Source organism: Hyperolius riggenbachi, chromosome 9 (assembly GCF_040937935.1).
Source record: "Hyperolius riggenbachi isolate aHypRig1 chromosome 9, aHypRig1.pri, whole genome shotgun sequence".
Classification (NCBI taxonomy): Eukaryota; Metazoa; Chordata; class Amphibia; order Anura; family Hyperoliidae; genus Hyperolius; species Hyperolius riggenbachi.
Window position 1 is genome coordinate 231,068,157 of NC_090654.1, and position 25,621 is coordinate 231,093,777.

General features: G+C 41.7%; 1 protein-coding gene across 1 annotated transcript in view; it reads right to left on the bottom strand.

Moving 5' to 3' along the window:
* Positions 1–5,448: 5,448 nt before the first annotated feature.
* The window catches only part of LOC137531927 (prostaglandin reductase 2-like), a 49,130-nt gene continuing 28,957 nt past the window's right edge, over positions 5,449–25,621 (bottom strand). The window contains exons 7-10 of the mRNA XM_068251959.1: positions 24,270–24,391; positions 21,295–21,382; positions 16,223–16,262; positions 5,449–5,641 (exon numbers count right to left, since the gene is read on the bottom strand). Of these exons, the coding sequence (XP_068108060.1) occupies positions 5,574–5,641; positions 16,223–16,262; positions 21,295–21,382; positions 24,270–24,391 (318 nt within the window). The 3' untranslated portion in view covers positions 5,449–5,573. The remainder of the gene's footprint in view (positions 5,642–16,222; positions 16,263–21,294; positions 21,383–24,269; positions 24,392–25,621) is intronic.

Sequence of the window (25,621 nt, forward strand, 5' to 3'; positions counted from 1 at the left end):
GGCTATCCTGCTAGTCCTCTTCCTCTAATCATTTTAGCCATAGACCCTGAACAAGCATGCAGCAGATCAGGTGTTTCTGACATTGTCAGATCTAATCAGATTAGCTGCATGCTTGTTTCTGGTCTGATTCAGACATTACTGCAGCCCAAAAGATCAGCAGGGCTGCCAGGCAACTGGTTTTGTGTAAAATGAAATAAATATGGCAGCCTCCATATTCCTCTCGCTTCAGTTGTCCTTTGAAGGTGGTCACTAACTGTCCAATTTCTAACAAAAAATTGTTTGAGCGATCAGAAATTCTGATCGGATTGGTTGTAATCTCCCTTGATAGGTACAATCGATTATGAACTATTATTAATATTTATTGTATTTATAAAGCGCCAACATATTACGCAGCGCTGGACATTAATTTAGGTTACAGACAATATTAAGGGGTGACAAACAGCAATATGACAATACAGGAGTACGAGAAAACCAGATCATGCAGCACAGTATGAGTACAAAGTAATGCTTAGTCAGTCTTTGGAGGGGAGCATGGAGATTAGGCAAGTTAGGTTCACTCAAATGCATAGCATGGGTGCACAGTAATGGAGGTGCATGATCAGGTAATAATCATCCGATCAACCCAAAATTTTGATTTTCTCATTGGGTGTGATAGGAAACAAAGATTGGTTTGTTGATGGTGTAGTGAACAATTTCACTTCCGATCAGAATTATCTGATCGCGAACAATTTTTCGCTAGAATTTAGATAGTTAGTGGCCACCTTAAGACTGAACAGAGGGGTACACCAGTGATGTCATACAAATTTGTTGTCTTCCTGAGCAGAGTTTACATTATTCCCTCCAGGAATCCAGATGCTGCTATCTTCTGTGTACTATATACAGATATTTTTTTTATAAATCAATTTATTGCGTTTAACAAGGAAAATTCACAACACATACATCACTGGCCAAAAGCCCATATCCGGTTACAGTGTTAAAGGGACTCCGAGCAGTGCAGAAACTATGGAAAGATGCATATCATTTTAAAGCTCTCTTTCTCCTCTTTCCAATGATATATAAACCACCACCCTACGCCTTTTAGTTTTCGCTATTTTCGCGATCGAAATTGCCGCGACTTCCATCTTTCCATAGTTGCATTGTATTACACAGGGCGACTTTTTCTGCTGAATGCAGCTGCTGAATTTGAGAAAAAGTCACCCTGTGTAATACAATGTAACTATGGAAAGATGGATATCATTTTAAAGCTCTCTTTGTCCTCTTTCTGATGACACCTAAATCGTCGCCCTACGCCTTTTACTTTTCTCTATTTTCGCGGTCGCTGCAATTTCAATTGAGAAAATAGCGAAGACTAAAAGGCGTAGGGCGGCGGTTTATATATCATTGGAAAGAGGAGAAAGAGAGCTTTAAAATGATATGCATCTTTTCATAGTTTCTGCACTGTTCGGAGTCCCTTTAAATAGATACAATCATTATCTTATTTCCCCCTGTCCTGGGGTATTCTATCAACTACACATGCTCTAGCCTAGTGATAGGCAAACTTGGCTCTCCAGCTGTTAAGGAACTACAAGTTCCACAATGCATTGTAGGAGTCTGTCAGCCACCGTCATGATTTACAAAGGCAAATGCATTGTGGGACTTGTAGTTCCTTAACAGCTGGAGAGCCAAGTTTGCCTATCCCTGCTCTAGCCAAAATACCATACCGATATTTACAGCTTTTAACCCATGTTGTGCTAACTTGAATGAGTGCATAAATATGGAAAACATAGTTATAGGTAGACTGGTAGCATCACATCTACTTATCTAGCTATATCATACCTACATGGCTGTTATGGTGTATGCCAGATAGACAAGTTCCCAGGTTTCCATGTGCTTTATGAAAGGTGTACCTCGTCATGGAAACAGCAGTCACGGTTTCTTTGTGGCACAAATCCAAGCTACATACAGTTTGCATTTCTTTTGCCCGCAAGCTGGAATTTTTTACATCTCAAGCATCTCTACTGCTGTTCAGAAAGTTCACATATTACAGGCACTGATTTTTGTTTTGTTGTTCTGTCAACCACTGTATTATGCACTTGTCTTGCAAATTATTTATGATTCTGTACAAATTCTATTTTTAAATGAAAATAAAAACAATGGTGGTATGTTACTTCTTGTTTTATTTCTTGATGGGAGACAAAACGGCCTTTAACCACTTGAGGACCATAGTGGTAAACCCCCCTAAAGACCAGTCCCAGGGGGGTTAAATTGCAGATAAAAGAGTTTGTCTCAGTAACAGACTAGTCCGATCTAACAATGTCAGGAGCACCTGAGCTGCTGCATGCTTGTTCAGGGTCTAATGCTGGGCATACACGGACAGGAGGGAGGCTTATCAATCGAGCCTGATGGCTCAATTGATAAGATCCAACCTGTCTGATACCCCGCCAGATCGATACTGTGCTCTACACCGGCGGGGAGAACAATGGGAGAAACTAGCGGTTGATTAGCAGCCGTCCGCGGGGACGAGCGGGGATGCGCCGGCATCGAGCCAGCGGCTCGATCCGGCGCATAATCCATGCCGTGTATGCCCGGCATTAGTATTAGAGGCAGAGGATCTGCAGGACAATCAGATAACTGGTATTGCTTAACCTCTTGAGGACTGCAGTGTTAAACCTGCCTAGTGACCAGGCAATTTTATGTAAAATGGACCACTGCAGCCTTAAGGCCAAGCTGCAGGGCCCCACAACTCAGCACACAAGTGACCCCTATTTCTTTAATATTTTTCCCACCCCTCGCCAGCCTATCACAGCGATCGGCTGTGATAGGCTTTAGCCGCCGCCAATGGCTTCTGTGTCCCCCAGGGGGACAGCAGTGTCACGTGGCTGTCCCCAGTAAAGTGCTGCTGCAGATCGCAGCGATGTACTATGTAATTTCGCCGTCTAACACCGCTCAGACTAAAGGAGGGGCGGAGCTCCGCCCCCCCCCCAAACAGAAGATGCACGCGATCTCCTGCAAACTGCTGCCCCAGGACTTTACGCCGATCGACAAACATTTGAAAAGGAAATAAATGTCATCCTCCATAGTCTTCTCACTTCGGTTATCCTTTAAAATGATCAAATCCATGTGTACACACATTATACAGACATACACACATACATACAGTTCTCTTTTTCAAATGTACTCCCTGGAAAGGGCTTGTATAAAGTTGTTAGCCAGTTTCATTACTTCCAGGCCTGGATTTTCATCACAGGAGCCTATAGGCATGGATGTCCTGGCACCCTAGACTTCACCCTCCATGGACCAAACCCCTGCTGAACAGCACACCAAGTGAGCTGGCTAGCCCAGCTGTCACTTCTCCTTTACTTCATTTGCCTATCACAAGTGCCAACAGGTGCCCCTTAGTATTAGGTAGCCAGAGGTACCCTCAGTGTTAAGTTGCCTCTGACTGAATGGAGATCTTGTCAGTGGAATGCCGAGAGCCAGGTGACTAACCTCTGATTTACACTCTCATCAGTACTCTGCATAAGGAAAAAGGGAGGGAGGAACAGAGTGAGCTGTCTTTCTATCCTCAAGAGCCTGTAGGCACAAGCCTACAGTGCCTTATGGTGAATACGGCCCTGCTGCACACTATTCTGGAGGTTTGACTTTGCCACTGCTATCCAAGAAATTATTTTCAAAATAAAGGGAGTTTTTAGAATCCACTAGGAGGAAATGGACTAGTCCAAAACCTGTCAGATGCATTGCAACAGGAAATAGTTATGGCAAACTATATCTGCAGGCGCCTGACTGGTGAACGGCAACAGCTGACAATAGGTGAGTTTACTGCCTTCAGTTGCTCGTGGGAAAAAAAGGCTACTCAGATCAAGCCAACGTACATTTGAGTTTGGAGGGTTAAAGTAACCCTTAAAAAGGACTTACGAGGCCAAATTAGTGAAAAAAGTACGTAGCGTGGATCGGGGAGGTTGGCCCTAGAGCTGCGCAGCCGCACTCGCGGCTATGCGCAGCCAGAGTAAGCGGCCATTTTGGGAGAGGCAGGGGAGCCCGGCCCGGGAGGCTAATGAGCTGGGGGACCCGGCGGATCAGCACGGAGGGCGCGGACGGCGTCCTCCGTGCCGTAAAAGATGCAGGTAATTAACTTTTTTCACTAATTTGGCCTCGTAAGTCCTTTAAGCCAAAAAAAAAAAAAATGTACTCACCTGGGGCTTCCTGCAGCTGTCCGATGCCCTCGCCGTGTCCCTCCGATCCTCCTGTCCCCGCCGGCGGCCACTTCCGGTTTCGCTGTCAGCCGCCGACAGGCTGGGAACGCGAGTGATTCTTTGCGTTCCCAGCCACAATAGCTCCCTCTATGCTGCTATAGCGTTCCCAGCCTGCTGACGGCGAAACCAGAAGTGGCCGCCGGCGGGGACAGGAGGATCGGAGGGACACGGCGAGGGCACCGGACAGCTGCAGGGGGCTATTGGAAGCCCCAGGTGAGTAAAAAAAAATTTTTGGCTTAAGGATCACTTTAAGGAGTTCATTTTGTTACCCAGTATCCTTTCTGATACTTTATTATTGATTTATAAAGTGCCAGCATATTCTGTGGTGCTGTACAAAGTAAAAAACAAACATGGTGTACACCAATATATGAAATTAAGGTACATCACATTTCACATTTGTAGTACAGGTAGTCCCCAGATAACGAGATAGGGACTGTAGGTTCATTCTTAAGTTGGAACACTGTGCTATCCCTGTCCCCTGTACCACATCTGCCCTCTGTACCTGCTTTATACAAGTTTAAAAGTCCAGTTTGAAAAAAAAAAAGTTTGACTTCTTCCCATGGAAATACAGACTCCATGCTGTTAGTAAGTCGGGGACTTCCTGTACCTCAAACTTTAATTTTGATAGGTGAAAGGCAAAGCTCCTCATATGCTAATACAAGATTACTTTTTGCACTTGGCTGCAGGGACACAAACATGATAAATGAGGTGTGAAGGCCAAAGAGCATTTCCCAGTTCAAAGAAATCAACTGCAGGGCGATTTGGATTTTATTGCTGTTTTGCTTTCAGGACGTTTAGTTGTAGAAGTAGTGATTCGTGAAGAAAAAATATCCATATACAGGTTTGAACATTTCTTATGGTGTCCATACATAGTACATTTTTTTTTTCATCCAATCTTACCATTTCTATGTAGGATAAGGGTAAATTAAGTAAATATACTGAAAGGATAATTTAGGCAGTTCCCTTATATTACATAGAAATGGTAAGATTGGATGAAACAAAATTGTAACACGTATGGGCACCCTTAGTGAAATCTAATGATATTTGGCTTAGAAAAAAAAAATCTACTAACAGTGAATTTAATGACTTTTTAAAAAAAAAAAAAAATCTTCTCATTTAAGTCAAAATAACAAATCATCCTTCCCCATGGCGTTCCAAGTACATCTGTCTAGAGCTTCCTATGAGTAATGGATCAATGCCAGAATAGAAACAACTCTAATTTTACATGTTTTTATTGACAATCTTACAGATGACTTGGAGAGATCGTACCGTCATTGATTCTATAGGTTATTATTTTCCTGTTCATTTCAGAACACATGGATTCCCAAGCTTTCATGTAGGTCATTGCCCGGATACTTCTACAATCTGCTTTCCAATGTTCCCACCTTTCATCATTGACAGGAAAGCACCTGAGGGGAAAGACACAAAAAACCTTATGTAAATACCTTATGAAATAAACTTGTTTTCAACAACTTCACTCTATGCTGATTATTACTGTTACTGATAACATTATAGCCCCAACTTTTTTTATTTATTCTAAAAGCATTTAAAGAGGAACTGTAGTAAAAATAACAAAGATTTTTTTTTTACAATATTAATTTATAAATTTAGTCTGTGTGTTTGCCTATTGTAAAATCTTTTCGCTCCTGTAATTTCATTCTGAAATTTATCACAGGTGGTATACATAGGTATGCCAGTAGAAAATAAACCTGGCTTCCCAGAATGCTCTGGGAAGAGAATTCCGCATAGATTAACAGCCTAGGGGCTGTGACATCACTGAGGGCAGGGCTACATACCAATATACAGCAATACAGTATAATCTCATAATAAACTCTAGGATAAGTACAAATTTGGCTATAGTAAACTACTTCTCAAGATCCTGGTCAATCTCCAATTATAAGTCTATGGGAGCACCGCCTGGTATAGTAAACTCTACTATAAACAGAAGTTTTATTATATCAAACATGTTTTTTGGCTCCTACGTGATGTTGACTCTAGACTAGTAAACAGTAGGTGGTGCATGCATCATATGTCAGAGTAAAACCCATGGTTGGCTGTTTTCTTCAGGCTGGTTGCAAGTTGGTTAATACCTGATAACATTTGTAAGACAAGAAGAATGGCACCGGCACTAGATATACAGTACAGCACAAATAAGCAGCCTAGGAAAAATGAGGAATAATGTGAACGTAAACAAAAGAGAAGGCGACATTTCCACTTTGCAATCACTGATAAAAGTATCGTCACAGTCCTCCCACGGGACTTTATGCACTTCCAGGTATTTTTTCCATTGTTAGCGATGACGCTCCTAGTAGCGTGTGGAGCGCAGTACAGGATACTTTCACTTGTAGTGCAGATCAGAGTGGGCCTATGTCACGGAACAGCCGTGAGAAACGAAAACGCAACCGGTTTCCTGCCTCGATTGCCGTTGCGCTGCCAAATCAGAATCTCATGTCTGTGGATACCAGGCAGTTCAGCCTGGAGGGTCTCTGCTGTCTTCATAAGAGCAGCAGAGTTCTTTTCATGAAACCTGGTGCCTGTGACCTGTTAGCCAGAGATGTAAACTCAAAGCTTGTCCAAGCTGATTTCACATTCAGATGTTAAAGGAACCAAAAGGTCCTTTTCATACAGGGAGATAGAAGGAAGCTAGTTACAGCTTGACACCAGACAGCCTGGCTGCAGCCTTACCAGGAAGAAATGAATGTATTATATAATCTTTTGCCTATTTACAGAATACAGTAAATAGGGTAGTTATGAGAGCTGTATCATTGGATCGTAGGGTCATGCTGAATCTCTTGATACCAGTCGAGAGGGGCACGGGGCCCCTACAACCCAGGTATGAATCTTCTCAGGAACCTGACCCGCTGCCCTAGCCATGTCTGATGTCATATTAATCTGTATTTTCCGACAAGTATGAATCTGTTATCCCCCTAAATATAACGTGTATCGTTCATGAGTTACGGCATTTTATAAGTTTAGCCCTAAAATCTCTCAGAGGGAATGAACTGTCATTGGTGGGCAACTCAGAGGGGGCCGGCGTTGCCACACCCTAAAACCAGCTTCATCAAAAGCACATGGCCGGCAGGCGGGCCCTCAGTCCTCCAAATTCCACCTTCACGAAAGCACACTGCCAGCCAGGGGACCATGTGGTTGGCGGCCATCTTGTCTGAGTTGAAACAAAGGACACATGGCTAGCGGCCATCTTGATCGACCATCTTGTCTGAACTGAACAAAGGAGATTTTACATTTTGCTTGGATTTTAAACTTTGCTGAACTGAACAAAAGGAACTCTACAAGTTTTCCCAGAACGGACAAATTACTACAAACCCTAAGTATTTTCTCCTTTTTTTATTTCATACTGGCTATTACGGTTTTAATAATTGTTGATTTTAATAATTGTCTGTATATTTTAATTATTTATATTGCCGTGAATAAAAGACTTCAAAGTCATTCACTGTTCCGCTACCTTGCTTATCAGCCGCACAACTGAACCAGACTTCTGAAGAGATGCTACTATTGTTGATATCTAGACAGAATAGAGTGTGTTAACTGTTTTTATTTGCAGGTCGAGAAATAACCAGTTAGTGAGTTCCTCTGTCTCAGAAAACAGAGGTGGTGGCAGTTATACCCTAAAATAGTGTGTAAAGTTGTAATTACCGTAGCTCACAGGCTCCCTTCTGGTTTGTCTGCGGCCAATTCCCAACAGTTCCTACGCATTGACTGCGACCAGAGTTCGCACGATTCGTGCGCTGGCACCGTTTGGAAGGCATTTCGCGTTCCGACCACTGGGGCTCCTGTGACAGCCTACTCGCTGCAAAAACTTAGAGTGGAGAGGAGAGTGCCAAGTCCCACCCATGGAGGTTTTGGAACCACTCACAGATCCAAGTGGCTTATCATGCATGATTGGCTGCATTTTGAAGAGAGGCTTCAAGATTGGCTCATGTGTGAGCAGAACGTTTTCCAGGAATCGTCCTGTAAGTTCCACTCACGGAGGTATTGGAGCCACTCACGGGAAGCGAGTGGCTGCCTTTTATTCAGTGACAATTTTTAAGGGGCCCTGGATACTGTACCAGTGATTTGTCCAGCCTGGCATGCAGCCCTAAGGTATGCTTAACTTTGTCCACCAAATGTACAAATGCTTGTACTGTATCTCCAATGGGAGGACAAAGTTGGTCCATTGCAGCAGAGAATGCACCAGGGCATACTGAGCAATTTCTACGACAATTTTCAAAATGGTAAACTTCTGATACAGCAACCACTTTTCCTGGTTCCTTGGATTTTACTATAACGAGCTTATACTGTACATACATAGGTGTTTAAAGTATTTCTGATGCTGAAACCAGGAAAAATTTCAGTGAAATTGGGTATCCTCAATTTACTGCCTTACATATATTTCACTACAGTGCCTTTTTTGATAGATTTACTTTTTTTTGCACAAAACAGTAAAAACTGCTAGTACGGGGTTAAAGGACACCTGAAGTAAGAGGTATATGGAGGCTGCCATATTTATTTCCTTTTAAACAATAATAGTTGCCTGGCTGTCCTGCTGATCATCTGCATCTAATTTTTTATAGCTGGCAGGTTGGCTTTTTTTCTGTATGCTGTTCCAGTTTTCATTTGCATTATTAGCAGGTGTGGGGGTATACGTTTTAATGCATACAAAAGCACATGGTAAGCATCAGACAAGCAAGCACAATTTACAGTGTGAACTAAGCCTTATGCCATGTCCACATCTTCAATGCTCTCATTAGAATTTATCTTTATTGCTCATTTTGTGTGGCAGTTTTAGTACGAATGCTGACACTCTGCTCAGCTCAAATCTTAAAGTGAACCTTAACTGAAAAAAAAAGTTTAACTTACCAGCCCCCTGCAGATGTCCTGTGCCGGAACAGACCGATCCTCCAGGCTAGTTGGCGGCCCCACTGCGTCTGCGTGGCCCTGGCTACACGTCACCGTCCTGTGCAGAAACAGATTTCTCATACTGCGTATGTGCAGGACGGCGATGGGAGCATGATAAAGGACATGCACAGCCATAGCTGTACAGGCGCAGTGACCACTGAGTGGCCAGAAACGAAACTAGATTGCTGCAGGGGACCTGAGGATCAGTATGTCCTGGTGCAGGCACAGGCCAACTGCAGGGGGCTGGTAGAAGCCCCAGGCAAGTTAAACTCTTATTTTTTCAAGGTCAGTTAAAGAGTCTGAAGCGAGAATAAATCTCGCTTCAGACCTCATAGATAGCAGGGGCACGTGTGCCCCTGCTAAAACGCCGCTAACCCGCGGCTTAACGGGTGTCTCTTCACCCCCAAATCCCCTCGGTGCAGCGGGGGAGCGCTTCCTGGTTGGGGCAGGGCTAACCGCCGCAGCCCTGCCCCACGCGCGTCTGTCAGACACGTATCTCCGCCTCTCCCCGCCCCTCTCAGTCTTCCTTCACTGAGGGGGGAGAGGCGCCGATGCGCGTCTGATAGACGCGACTGGAGGCAGGGCTGCAGCCGTTAGCCCTACCTCCAGGAAGAAGATGATTTACGACCAACTTGCGACCAAGTCTTGCGGGGGTGGGTTTGGGGGTGAAGGGACCCCCGTTTAGCCGCGGGATAGCGGCGTTTTAGCAGGGGCACACATGCCCCTGTTAACTATGAGCTCTGAAGCGAGATTTATTCTCGCTTCAGAGTCTCTTTAAAGAGGAACTTCAGCCTAAACAAACATTCTGTCATTAAGTTACGTTATGTTAATTAGAATAGATAGGTAATATAATTTTTTAACCACCCTGTTTTAAAACAGGCAAATGTTTGTGATTCATGGGGGCTGCCATCTTTGTCATGGGGGCAGCCATCATTTTGGTTGAAAGGAGGTGACAGGGAGCATAAGACACAGTTCCAACTGCCCTGTGTCCTGATAACCCCTCCCAGCTGCACACCCTAGGCTTTAAATGTCAAAATCAAAATGTAAAAAAATAAATAAAATAAAAATTGCACCAAAACAGCAGAACGAGAACAACAACATCAGAAATCCCATCATGCTTTGCACAGCATCGGGGGAAAAATGCCCAGGCAGTTTTCTTCTGTGCAGCTAAAAATGAAGCTTTTATAAGAGAAACAAAGTTCTGATGCTGTGAGACTGTTAAAGAAACACCAGGCCTTTTCAGTGCTGTTGAGTCGATTTTTAGTCTGGAGGTTCACTTTAAGGTTCACTTTCACCACTTCAGGATGGAGAGCAATTTTCACATATCAACACTGTACACTATCGATGATTATGAGACCTTATTTGCAAAAATAGTAATATAACTTCATGACATACATAGTGGGATGTGGGTGTCAATAACACCCTCTAGTGAAAAGATACAGGAGACAAAAGTGGGAGCCCAATAGTGTAGTATGTCAAAAACAATTGAACGTAATAAAAGAAAGACACTACTCACAAAGGTGGGTTGCAGAGGGGCAACCGACCACAGGAAGCAGGTGGAGACAACAAACCCGACTCCACTCGGGGTGGTCCCTAGGGACCTGGATGCGGTCGCTCTCCTTGGTAAAAGAAAGGGGACAGATATCCGCCGTGGTCGAAGCCACGTGTGGTCTGTACCCACCCCTCAGACGGGTGAGGTAAGGGGGTATGATTGCACAATAAGAGTATAAGAGGCGCCCTGGTGTAATAAAAGCATCTAAAAACAGTTTAAAAACGGGAAATAAATTTGAGGTGGCTTACCTCAGTGACGAAAAAATCTTTGTATTTTACAAAGGTTTTTATTAGTAGCACAGGCAACGCGTTTCGCGGGTCAGAGCCCGCTTCCTCAGGCCAATAACAGTGCCTACATCAGTAAAAAGAGGCTCCTTAGCATACCAGAATATTACAATATACATATATATACATATATACAACATAACGTTATTATCACATGAATTGCATATTTACATACTTTCATATCCACCTGTGCACACCTACAAGGGCGGTCCATATATATATTATCATCAATTGGGAGTATTGACAACTGATACAGTTATTAGTGTTCAGGAGGCGTGCATAAATAAAAATGCAAAATTGCAAAAAAATAAAAAAATTCATATATAATAATAATAATAATAATACTGCTGCAAATGTATGCATCTAGAAACCATTATAAAAATGAACAAGTAGTGAATAAATAATAGAATTGGGAGTATTGACAACTGATACAGTTATTAGTGTTCAGGAGGCGTGCATAAATAGAAATGCAAAAAAAAAAAAAAATTAATAATACTGCTGCAAATGCTGCAAATGTATGCTTCTAGAAACCATTATAAAAAATGAACAAGTAATGAATAAATAATAGAATTGCTGCAAATCAATGTATATAAAAATCCTAAGGGAATGACATTGTCATTGAAAATAAAATTGCTGCAAGTTTATATGTATAAAAATCTAGGGGGATTCATAGGAGTTGTAATAAAATTATTTACATACATGAATCAATTGGTGATAAAAAATGTGGTACTAAGAAGACTTGGCCAGCTCTATATAGAGAGGGAAGTTAGGGAGAAAGGAACACACAGCAGACAGTGCTAGACTCTATGGTCTGCGCTTATCTGCAAATTAAAAAGAGCTGGTCACAAAGTAAGTTACAAAAACACATAATGTGCATCATCTGAATGTCCAGCAGCAGGGGGAGCGCTTGTAGGCAGACAGTAATAAAGAGCAGGTTAAGATTCACTTACCAAACTAAATGACAGATTCAGCAAAGGGAGCCTCTAGTGGGAGGCATCTCTCACTGGGCTAAATAGATTTTGAATGTAATTAGCAGCTGCAGGATTGCACACTTGCTGAGGGTGAGGAGGGATGTGGCTTGTTTGTGATGTCATCACACAAGCCGCTCCTACCGGAAGTTTAGGCGGCACCATTTTGGAAGAGGTCGCCTCATAGGCTCCCAATGTATTTGCCAGTCTTTCTATGTTTTCAATGGACTGAATTTCAAGAAGTGCTAGGTAATGTATTTTTATCACCACTAGATGGCAGCATAGGATTAGAAATAGAATGGATTTAGAGAAATGCTAGGTAATGTATTTTTATCACCACTGGATGGCAGCATAGGATTAGAAATATAATTTTTTCATGAATGGATTAAAGTTAGTCGTGGTTGCTACAGAAATTAGAAGATTGATGTTGGAATATATAAAAATATTTATTTCTAAACTAGTTTTCAGAAGAGCAAAAACTTTAAAAAACATACTTGCACCAAGTAAACCCAGAGCTCTTACCTCAGGTGAACCTTTCGCTTACAACAGACCATGCATACTAAGATGTAATTCCAGCAAATGTCGGGCATGTGAATATCTACATCCAGGTACTCTTTCCTTCACATGCAATATTACACACGAAACATTCAATATTCGCCACTCTTTCAGCTGTAACACAACATATGTTATTTATGTGATAACTTGTCCTTGTGACAAGCAATACGTTGGCAGAACAAGCCAACAGATGAGAGCCCGTATAGGCCAACACAAAAGAAATATTAACAAAGCATACCCCAAACACAGCCTATCCAGGCATTTTGCAGAACATCATGATTCAAATTCAAAACTTTTCATTTTTACACCAATTGAACACATCCCAGACAACCTTTCCCCTACTGAACGGATGGCTCGATTACGAGCACGAGAGATGTATTGGATCTTCAATCTTAGAACACTTAAGCCAGAAGGGCTAAATGAGTGCCTGGAACACAACTTTTAACCCACCCCCCCCCCAAGCCACCCACTGTTCCTGCCAACACCACCTATAGCGTTACACCTTCCTTCACCTTCAACTTTACCACTTCCCCCACCGACTCACTTCCCTATCCTTGCTATTGCCACAACCTTACCCCACACTTCTCACGATTTCCCTCACACCATGCAATCATGAGTAATGTGCATTTACAACCGCATACAAATTATCATTTATATGTCCCCATTTACAACACATCCCTATTCATTAGAGACCACATTGTCACCATCACCCCATCAAAGTTAATATAACAACTATTTACCATCCAAATACTGACCTCCTTTAATTTTCCTCCTACAATATTCCTCATATAAAAATACTCTTATCACCCCTTATTTACAGAACAACATGGTAGAAATAAATATTTTTATATATTCCAACATCAATCTTCTAATTTCTGTAGCAACCACGACTAACTTTAATCCATTCATGAAAAAATTATATTTCTAATCCTATGCTGCCATCCAGTGGTGATAAAAATACATTACCTAGCATTTCTCTAAATCCATTCTATTTCTAATCCTATGCTGCCATCTAGTGGTGATAAAAATACATTACCTGAAAACATAGAAAGACTGGCAAATACATTGGGAGCCTATGAGGCGACCTCTTCCAAAATGGTGCCGCCTAAACTTCCGGTAGGAGCGGCTTGTGTGATGACATCACAAACAAGCCACATCCCTCCTCACCCTCAGCAAGTGTGCAATCCTGCAGCTGCTAATTACATTCAAAATCTATTTAGCCCAGTGAGAGATGCCTCCCACTAGAGGCTCCCTTTGCTGAATCTGTCATTTAGTTTGGTAAGTGAATCTTAACCTGCTCTTTATTACTGTCTGCCTACAAGCGCTCCCCCTGCTGCTGGACATTCAGATGATGCACATTATGTGTTTTTGTAACTTACTTTGTGACCAGCTCTTTTTAATTTGCAGATAAGCGCAGACCATAGAGTCTAGCACTGTCTGCTGTGTGTTCCTTTCTCCCTAACTTCCCTCTCTATATAGAGCTGGCCAAGTCTTCTTAGTACCACATTTTTTATCACCAATTGATTCATGTATGTAAATAATTTTATTACAACTCCTATGAATCCCCCTAGATTTTTATACATATAAACTTGCAGCAATTTTATTTTCAATGACAATGTCATTCCCTTAGGATTTTTATATACATTGATTTGCAGCAATTCTATTATTTATTCATTACTTGTTCATTTTTTATAATGGTTTCTAGAAGCATACATTTGCAGCAGTATTATTAATTTTTTTTTTTTTTTTTTTTTTTTTTTTTTTTTTGCATTTCTATTTATGCACGCCTCCTGAACACTAATAACTGTATCAGTTGTCAATACTCCCAATTCTATTATTTATTCACTACTTGTTCATTTTTATAATGGTTTCTAGATGCATACATTTGCAGCATTTGCAGCAGTATTATTATTATTATTATTATATATGAATTTTTTTATTTTTTTGCAATTTTGCATTTTTATTTATGCACGCCTCCTGAACACTAATAACTGTATCAGTTGTCAATACTCCCAATTGATGATAATATATATATGGACCGCCCTTGTAGGTGTGCACAGGTGGATATGAAAGTATGTAAATATGCAATTCATGTGATAACGTTATGTTGTATATATGTATATATATGTATATTGTAATATTCTGGTATGCTAAGGAGCCTCTTTTTACTGATGTAGGCACTGTTATTGGCCTGAGGAAGCGGGCTCTGACCCGCGAAACGCGTTGCCTGTGCTACTAATAAAAACCTTTGTAAAATACAAAGATTTTTTCGTCACTGAGGTAAGCCACCTCAAATTTATTTCCCGTTTTTAAACTGTTTTTAGATGCTTTTATTACACCAGGGCGCCTCATGACATACATATTTAAAAATTTAACAATACATGTTTCTTATATTCTGTCACTTTGTTTTCATTTTACAAGTCTTATTTTTGTACAAAATATGCAAACATGTAATTGCTTTTGATTCAGTTTGTGACTAAAAAGAATACACAAGACACGGGCCTCAACCCTAAAACCCTCTAAACTCCTTTCTATAATTGATCAGGGTTAAAATGTTACCACATATGTCTCTTGTAGTTTTGCTAAGACTTTCTCAAGTTTGATCATAGGATTAAAAACATTTTTTATGTTGGATTGCATTTGCCCCTACCCATTTTTTTTATGTGACCTGCGCCCAGGACACACCAAAATGTATTTTACAACTCTTCACGGTTAAAATGATACCACATATGCCTCATTTAGTAACAAACTGGTGGTACAGTCTCCACAACTACACTGGACAAATATATTCGTCCAGTTAAGCTTAAGTGGTTAATCACTGTACACATGAAACTTGGCCAAGGCAGACAATAATGACAGTCTCTGGCGAGAATTCTGTGTTTGTATGGCAGCGCCTGACCCCTCTTGACTGTGCAGCCAGCAATCTGTCCTGGCGGATCACTTCGGCTGAGATCGTTGTTCACCTTGCTTACCCGGCTCCAAAGTGACATCACTCCCGCACCGCTCTGTCGTCCTTCCGCCCACCCCTCCCCCCCAAAGCGACAAAATACCTTGATAGCCTGCAGGCTAGTGACATCTATCAGCCTCCGCCCTGGGATTGAGTATCAATCCGCACTAGATGACATTGATCTTGCGTGCATACCGGCCTTTAGTCAAGCCGCTTTCTCTGCTCTACTGAGGAAGAAGAGGGGAGAAGACTGGAAAGAGAATTGCTGTGGGCAGCCCTACAGAGGGTAAGCATTACTGGGAGAGCACATTTCTGAGTGGTCATGGGGCTTGGCTCTACAAATGGCACAGCACCATATAATCTAAATGGGACACAGCTGGGAGCTTCAGACTTGGAAAAAGACTTCAGAATATTTGTCGGTAATAAGTTAAGCATCCATATCCAATGCCAAACAGCAGCAGGTAAACCAAAATATATTGGGGTAGATAAAATGGGAATTTAAAATTGCAAGATGCTATACTACTTCATATACTACTTCGAGACACAGAGGTACAAACATTTTTCTTATCGAGAGGTGTTTCAGCTAATCGGGTTAATCGCGGTAGGAGAAGTTCTGGGCCAGAGTGTACGAGTACAGTTTGTACAGTGGATTATAAGAAGATGGGGACAGGCAATATACATAGTATACTTTGCAATGTTTGAACCTAAAACCATATGAATGCTAAGCTAGAAAACTTACATCTCAACCACTTAGTACTGATTTTATGTATATCAAAAGCAACAGTTACCTGCTGTGTTTTCAATCCCATGGACAACAGTTTCCTTAACCTGTTCAGAAAAACAACAGAAAATGGTTACCACTTACAATGTATGTAATATCATATACTAGGTAGGCGTATTGAACAGATTTAACTATTATATAAGGATAGTCAATGAAATGCAAACAATTCTGAGTTAATGCAAGACAATGCACATTATATATGCTCATTTATGCAGCTTAAAAAATAATCAGATTTCACATTGACAGGGTTTGATTGGTTCATTTTCAAAATGCATTACAAAATTTGTATAATTCTGCATCAACTCTGAATTATTTGCATCTCATTGACCATCCCTATCTGTATATACACAATGAGGGAGACAAAAAGAAGTGGTTGATAGAACAGCTTGCCAAGCTACAGACTACAATCTCTGTCAGTCATAAAGGACAAGAAAAGACAGAGGCGCTTGGCCAGTAAGCAGACCCTTTTTGTTCTCTCCATTTTTTGTCTGATGAAGCAGGGTTGTGACCTGCGAAACGCATTGCAATTTGGATCAGTAAATAAATGTTATTTTTGGGGGAAAATAACTGTTTTCAGTCTGTTCGTCTACGAGGGAGGTAAGTCCACCTAAACTTCGCCCTTTTGAAACAGATTTTAGATGTTTCTATCCTATTTGGTGCCTCGGTTACATAAACTTGCATAATGGAATATGCAAGTACTAAATTACAACAGTATCACCATAACATAATAAGGAAAAGGAGCCCTGAGCTTAAAGTAATGATGAAGTGAAAAAAAAAATGATTTGTATGTGTAGTACTGATAATTAATAGAACATTCTGATTCAAATACCCTAAATATAGATGGACCAAATAGGTCCTGGTAAATAATATCCAATAAAGTTACATATAGGTATGTGCCTTTTAGCCCTAATAAGATGCTAATCTTGATATGGGCAAATAGGGCTTTCGGGGACAACCAGCTTCTATATATATTTAGAGATTGAGACAGATCATGTAATATTTAAAACATATACAGTATTTTATTATAAACACATAAAACATATTTAAGATAATTTGCATATAGCTAGAACAGACAAAAGCTGATATAGCCATTTAAGTACTAAGTGTTATATACAATAACAATTCCTCATACAATTTTTCGAGTGCTCCCTTGTATGGGGGCTTTTGAACAGAATTCATTCCCATGTAGTGACCACCCACTATATGAACTAAAGTGGGGTCACACTGAGTAAGTAAGTAAGAAACGAACATGGGGTACATAATACAGACAATTGTGTACACCAATATACAAAATGCATAATTAGTGACAAAATACAAAAATAATACAAAATACAGAATTGGTAATGACAGTGATAAAAGTAACATGATGAATAAAATGTATAATGATTTCCAAGACACAAAAGGGGGAGAGCCCTGCCCTTGCAAGCTTACAATCTAAAGGGAATGGGGGCATATACTCTAATAGCAATAAATAGAATGGCCAGGATATACTCGATGTCTCAATGAGTTTCGTGTATAATTCAGCCTATTATTCTCAGCTTAAAGAGGAACTGTAATATAAAAAGATCCCCTGGGGGGTACTCACCTCGGGTGGGGGAAGCCTCCGGATCCTAATGAGGCTTCCCACGCCGTCCTCCATCCGTCAGGGGTCTCGCTGCAGCCCTCCGTGGAGTCCGGGCAGCGGTGACGTCATTATTTACCTTCCTGGCTCCTGCGCAGGCGCTCTGACGGCTGTCGGCTCCGAACTACACGGAAATACCCGATCGCCGTCGGGTCCGCTCTACTGCGCAGGCGCAAGTTTCCTGCGCCTGCGCAGTAGAGCGGACCCGAATGAGATCGGGTATTTCCGTGTAGTTCGGAATGGAAAGCCGCCACAGCGCCCCCGCTGGAGCCAGCAAAGGTAAATATTGAAATGACAGTCGGCACAGTCGCCGGCTGTTCGGAGGGCTGCGGAGAGACCCCCGTGGGACAGAGGACGGCGTGGGAAGCCTCATTAGGATTCGGAGGCTTCCCCCACCCGAGGTGAGTACTCCCCAGGGGATCTTTTGAATGTTACAGAGTCTCTTTAAAGGCACAAATACACTGTAGGCTGGTATCCCATGGCTTCAAAGGTAGATCTAATTATTTGTATGTCTCATTTACACATTGCAAGCTCCCAGATGTCAAATTCATCACAATTGGAAGCAAGGAGCATGTTACTGGTCTGTAGGTTTTAAAGAGACACTGAAGCGAAAAAAAATATGATAATATGAATTTGTTGTGTAGTAGGGGTAGTTACTAGAACATTGGTAGCAAAAAAAAAAAAAAAATTCTCATTTATTTTCAGTTACACAGCTTTTTTTTTTATATAACATTGCTGCTTTTTTTATAACATACTTGCAATTTACACCCTACTCATTCTCTAATATTTGCAGTTTAACATTACTCAGCATTCTAAATGTTTTTACAGAACAGGCAGTGAACTTTTGACCTGTCCTGAACTGTTCTCTGCAAACACAACAAAAAAACAAACCAAAAAACAACAAAAAAAAAAAAACAGTTAAAGTGGATCCGAGCTGAACTTTTACTCATTGCATAATTGTGTTCCTTTCCTATTGTTTTTAGGGCATTCCTCAAGCCAAATACTTTTTTGTTTTAATCCTCTTATACCCTATAAACTAAACAAGCCACACCCACAGGTTTTCCAAGGCACTTTCAGACAGCAGCAAGGGTTCATGGGAGCTCAATCTGGGCAGGAGGAGGGGGAGGTATTACTAGCCAAAGATTTCAGAGGCAGAGAGGAGGAGGGGAGGAGGGAGGGGGATTAGTTTTTTTGCTCAAGATGCAGATAAGCCTGCCTCTGTGTAATGTTTACTAACAATATGGCTGCTGTCATATCACAGGAAGAAATAATCATATTATATTAAATTGGTTTTCAGTTAGATTTGCTGTGTAAACTATCTAAACTTTAGATGATATATAGACAAGTTACTTGTTATAGTTAATTTTTCATCTCGGATCCGCTTTAAAATAACCTAATCAGAAGTCAGAGCTCTCTGCGACTTTCAAAGTCATAGAGCTCAATGGCTATTTGCATAGATAACAACTGGAGTTTAACTCTTCCTGTACTGGAAACAAATATTAGACTTATGTTTTTGTTCAAGTACAAAAGGATAGTGAAGCACTACACCAGTAAAGCAGATGATGTGCCGTGGCTTGGACCCAGCAGCACTCCTGGGCCAATGTAAAGCAGGAAAGGAAATAACCGGCACCATACAATATAAATGCTCTTTTATTCTTCAATTCCCATGACAGCCATTAATGCAACGTTTCAGAGTAACAAGAACTCCTTTCTCAAGCTAGGCTGTATGTCAAATACATCTTAAACACAGAATACATTTGCTTTTATCCTGAACATGGTAGACTACTAGCCAATAGCGCTGCGCTATAGCTCTCTGCCAATCACTACAGTCCGTGCACTAGCCGGACCTGATGGGGAACTGCGCTGCTATGTGTCTATTGGACACAGTGTGTAAAGCCTTGCCCTCTCTATCTTCAAAGTAATTGGTCGCCAGCATGTGTCCAAAAGGCCGCCTATGTCACGTGTAGTCCCGGCGTTCCGCCCACGGCGGACCTGACGGGAAACTCCGTGACATGACGTGTGCAGTGGGCGGATAGGATGCGGATGACGCATCTTCTGCACACGTCATGTCACGGAGTTTCCCGTCAGGTCCGCCGTGTGAGGCGGCCTTTTGGACACATGCTGGCGACCAATTACTTTGAAGATAGAGAGGGCAGGGCTTTACACACTGTGTCCAATAGACACATAGCAGCGCAGTTCCCCATCAGGTCCGGCTAGTGCACGGACTGTAGTGATTGGCAGAGAGCTATAGCGCAGCGCTATTGGCTAGTAGTCTACCATGTTCAGGATAAAATTAAATGTATTCTGTGCTTAAAATGTATTTGACATACAGCCTGGCTTGAGAAAGGAGTTCTTGTTACTCAGAAACGTTGCAATAATGGCTGTCATGGGAATTGAAGAATAAAAGAGCATTTATATTGGATGGTGTCGGCTATTTCCTTTTCTACTTATTTTTTTGTTCATAATGCTTCATTTCTTAGCTGAACTACACAACCAATTCATTATATCATAATTTTTTTTTTCGCTTCAGTCAGGGAAAACCAGCAGGTCCTGTTTGAGCAGTTATCTGACAAAACCAGGTGGAGTGAATGGAGATTTCAGTGTGCGTCTCCAATTAATAGAACATTAGTAGCAAAGAAAATAGTCTCATTTTAATTTTTAGCTATATAGCTTTTTTTAATATCAGCCATATATAGACCCCTGATGATTCTTCTGAGAAAATATAAAGATTTGTAGTAAAGGCAATATTGGCAAATAATTGGGATGAAGTTCAATACTTGGTTAAAGTTCCTCTTTAAATATAGGGAGGGCCCGATAAGCTTGGGGGCATTGGTAACTGATAAACGAAACAGCAATTTATGAGCCTTTGTACCGATCTCTTCAATAATAACACCTAGCAACATGGTTTTGCAGAGAAATGGTAAAGTAACCAACAATACATCCTGAATGTTTGCATTCAAACTTGTTTCCAGTACTCTTGAATATCCATGCATTGCCAAATGACATGAAAATAATCAGCGTCTGCTGCTACGCACCCATTACCAGCAGTTTGGTCAAACACCTATGTTTTATATGCACAGCACACCTTGTTCAGGTAGAGATAGGCCTCAATTCACTAAGATCATGCTAGAGATAATAAGGCAAGGGGAAAAAAAAAAAAAAAAAAACTTACCTCCACACAGTGAGAGTTATCTTATCTCTTCATTCCTTAAGTTACCTCCTCTGTAGTTATTTTCACACGCAGCTAATTAACAGCCTGTCTTTAACTTTAGAATTCTGGAGTTATTTTAAGGATTGAAGAGTTAACTTTTGGTTTGCCTGAGGTAAAATGTTTCCTGAATACTACATGCCTTATCACCATGGGGATACCTCTAGAAATGTTATTAAAGACAGGAGATTAGCTTAGTGAATTGAGGCCATTGAGTTGTATCATGGACTGTAAGGATTATCTGCTTTACCTTAAGTTTTCCTGATCTGACCAATTCGCGGAGCTGTAGAGTAGCAGCTTCAAATTGATCTGCATAATTTAGGACCAAGAACCTTTCCCTGGGCAGAACAAAAACAGACAGATTCAAATGATAGATCAGGCATGAATGTTTGGATTACAAAATATTGAATTCATTTTATGGATAAAGTTATAGAGTAAAGATGAGTCAAGCTAGTTTTACATTATAAAACTAATTTCGCACTGCCACTTACACCTGGCATTTTCCCATCATTCCCGTTGCCGGGTGAGCAACAGAGGAACAAAAGTGACAATGCAGTCACATGGGTTCTATAGTGACGTTCACACCAACAGCCTCTGACTGGTCTCATTCAGCGGATGCTACTTGCTCTATCTTTAGGCTGTCTTATGAGCATCCAATGGTAAATTTCCACAACCGATGACACACTGCACTGATATAGGGAAACAATGAATGGAAACGACAATATGGCGTCCCATTCCCAGTGGCTGGAAAGCTAGTTTGAATTTTGCCTGACAATACTCCTGACCGGAAGCAAAGCTGCCCAAGGTAAGCACAGAGGTATTTTCATGCTGGATCCACATACCACTGCGTTGCTCTCCTTTGCACACTGCAATCACGCCGTGAAATTTTTACTTTTGGCTAATGTTAAACTTTCAGACAGGAAGAGGCTGTGCTCATACACGGATGGGAGTTCAGAAGGTCCCAACACTGGATCAGTGGGGTTAAGGTGAATGGGGAAGCCTCCGGACTATACAAAGGCTTCCCTATGGTGAGGTAAGTACCGTATTTTTTGGACTAAAAAAGACACTCCTGACCATAAGACACAACTAGGTTTAAAGGGCAAAACCCAAGGGAAAAAAAAAGTATAGTAAACTTGGTGCATCCATGGTGAAGGGGCATCTTGTGGAATATGCCCCTTTTGTACCTCGTGTCACCCTGTGTCCTCTGTCCACCTTGTGTCTGCCTCCGTCTTCCTTGTGTCCTCCTCTATGCCCCTGTGTGTCCTCAATTAGTGCCCGTGTCCTCCTCTGCATGGGCACAGTACAGGGTGTTCCCAACATTGCGGCGGGTTGGAGGTTCGTGTTGGCAGGCGATCACAAATCAGGAACTCCCTACATTTGGACTATAAAGATTAAATGACTACCCCCCCACCTCCCCCCCCCCCCCCCCCCCACACACACACACTTTTGGGACATGAAAAGTGAGTCTTATAGTCCAAAAAATATAAATACAGGGGCGATATGCAATTCACTTTTACTCCTGAGTTTTCTCCTAGGTGATATTTTGACACCTTGTGATAAAATGCCTTTTAAGCCACCAGCAAGCAAGAAAATACTCAAAATATGGGTGATAGTACTTTTCTTTTTCACCAGCGTTTGGGTAGTTTTTTTTTGTAAAATTCTTAAAAGTTATTTTAAAGAGAATATGAAAATGATCTCCTAGGAGATAAGAAGCAAAGGAGGAGGATGTCCGCACGATATCCCTCAATCAAGTTCCTTTATTATGGACGTATCCACACCAAATCACACATCATATAGCTGACATGTTTCGAACCGAACGGTTCTTACTCATAGCTATGAGTAAGAACCGTTCGGTTCGAAACATGTCAGCTATATGATGTGTGATTTGGTGTGGATACGTCCATAATAAAGGAACTTGATTGAGGGATATCGTGCGGACATCCTCCTCCTTTGCTTCTGTCTCGTTGGACTGGCCTGTCCTGGATCCAGCACTATCCCAGGGTGGTGTGAGCGGTTTTCTGGTGTTTTCTACTCCTAGGAGATAACTCGGGAGAAAAAGGGCCATATGCAGTTCTCTTTTTCACCTGAGTTTTCTCCTAGGAGATAATTTTTCATCTTTGATTTTAAATAACTTTCCAGCACTTTTCAACTTAAAAAAAAATACAAAAAAAAACAAAGTTGCTTAAAAAGTACTATCAAAATTATTTTGAGCATGTTCTTGACTTCTGAGGGCTTAAAAGGCATTTTATTGACAAGTTTAAAAATATCACCTAGGAGAAAACTCAGTTGAAAAAGTGAATTGCATATGGCCCAAAGTGTCTAGAAAAAATATCTATATTTTGCAATTTTTCCTTCACAGGTACACTTCTAGGTGGAAGAGGGGCATTTGAATAGCACTTCTATTAGTTAAAGATGACCTGATCTCTTCCTCAAGACAGAAGGAGAACAAAGAAATGCACCCTGTATGTATTTTGAGAGTTTTATTCTCCCTCATCTGTGACTAATCACAACTGTAACTTGATCTCTCAGCTGTGTCACCTCAGGAATCTCCTCTGTCATGGCAGAGCAGCTAATTTGTAAACAGAATGTTAACCCTATGTCTGCTTCCATGAAAGCAGGAAGAAGGCACACTACGGATTTATTAAAGGATTTGTATCAGCTGTAACAAAGAAAGGTTTTTCTTTAGAAGTCATTATGTTGTTGCTTATCTTTTAGAGCAGAGGGGAAGTTTTGAGTTCAGGTACGCTTTAAATCTATGCCTCCATCCAGCTGTTACATGGTGCACTCTAACCACCAAGACTGCAGATGTTTGTTGAATGTAGTAGGCTGACATATGGTGAATGAGGTATCTGAAGTCTCCTCTCACACCTTACAGGACATGTAAAAGGTGACAGGCATATACAGTCTTTTATGGAAACTAAGATACACTACTGAGAAACTAAGATATGTAAGCCTCTTTTACATGGGAGGCTGAAGGTGGAGAATTCACCGCATGTCAGCTGCTCCCATGAAGCAGCCAGGCACTTGCTAGCACTCTGCAAGGGCGGTGCAGAGATGACATGTCGTTTTGCTGTTGCGTAACACCACCATGTATGAGATGATGACACGTGTGGGGTTCCAGACACGGCCATTCGGTTGCATGCAAAGCTGGGGGGCTGAACGGTCTGACAAGCACACCGTTTAGCCTCCTGCGTGAAAGAGGCCTCAGCATAGAATGTTACCAACCTTGTAATGTTCTGCTCCTTCAACGTTGACTCTGTCTGAGGGATAAGAGGAGGTGGATAAGGGACATCCTTGTTATATTGAGAAATCTGACCACATAGAATAATATGGCTGTTTTTCTTCATCTATTTGAAAAAAAAAATATAGGATTTGTTTTGATATAAAATATATGTAATTTACACATTTATACAATTGTACTGTAAGAACTGGAGGCGCCCGTTTCTAATGTTGTTAAGTGTACAGAGATCTCCAAAAGGCAGTATCCAACAATAGCTTATCTGGTGTCCTACCTTTTAGGGTTCCTGTTAGATACATAAATCAGGATTCGGGTAAAAAGTAAATATTTATTTGTGCACTCGACAACGCGTTTCATGCCGACAAACAGCGCCCGGAAACAGGACCACCCTGGAGTTAGGCTCGTTACTGACTGGTCGGGCGGCCGGATCCCGTCTGAGGCTGGCTGGGCATGGTGTCCCCCATGGAGGCAGGTGTCCCCCCTGTAGCTTGCAGCTTTCACTCACCTTCCAGGCTCCAGCGATAAGCCGCAGTAACCCCCTCTTCTCCGGCATCTCCGCTCCAAATGACGCTCAGGTCGGGTCGTGGCTTGATGACGTCATCAAGCCGGGACCCGCCGCTGACGTCAGACGGAGCAGAGATGCCGGCCAAAGCAGGGGGGGCGCCGATCGTCGCTGGAATGACAGGGAGGTGAGTGGATCCTCTTCTTTCCCCCCCTGCCACCGCCACTGTCAAAGTGATCACTACGATCCGCCAGTAATCGTAGTGATCACGTGATCAGCAGCCATGCGCGATGGCTGCTGATCACTCGAGAGAGAAACCAGCTGTCATATGACAGCTTAATCTCCTCCTCCGGGTGCGCACGATCGCGTCGGGACGGTTTGTTAGCGCTGGACATTGAATCAACGTCTGGTCAGAACGGTAGCACCACCTGCTGGACGTTGATTCAACGTACCTGGTCCACAAGTGGTTAAGCTTTGCAGTAAATACTTGCAGGAAGGGAAAAAAAAAAAAAAAAAAAAAAAAAAAAAAAAAGGTACATTCTCAAAGATTAGAGCATTCGGTAAAACAAGCAAAATGTTCAGTATTTTAAGACCAGTTTGGAGCTGCCAGTAACTAGCAATCCACAAGTGGTAATGCACACTAATGCTGCGTTACCGTGGCATACAGTGGATACAGTGGAGCATACAGGCAATGAAAAGTATGCCGCTCTGTATCATGTCTGCGTTTAAAGGTAACAGTGAGTTACCGTAACGCAACTTTTACAACGTTACAACTGTGAACATCGCATAGGCTTACCATTACAGTGCGTTAACCTGCATTATAATGAAGTTATAACG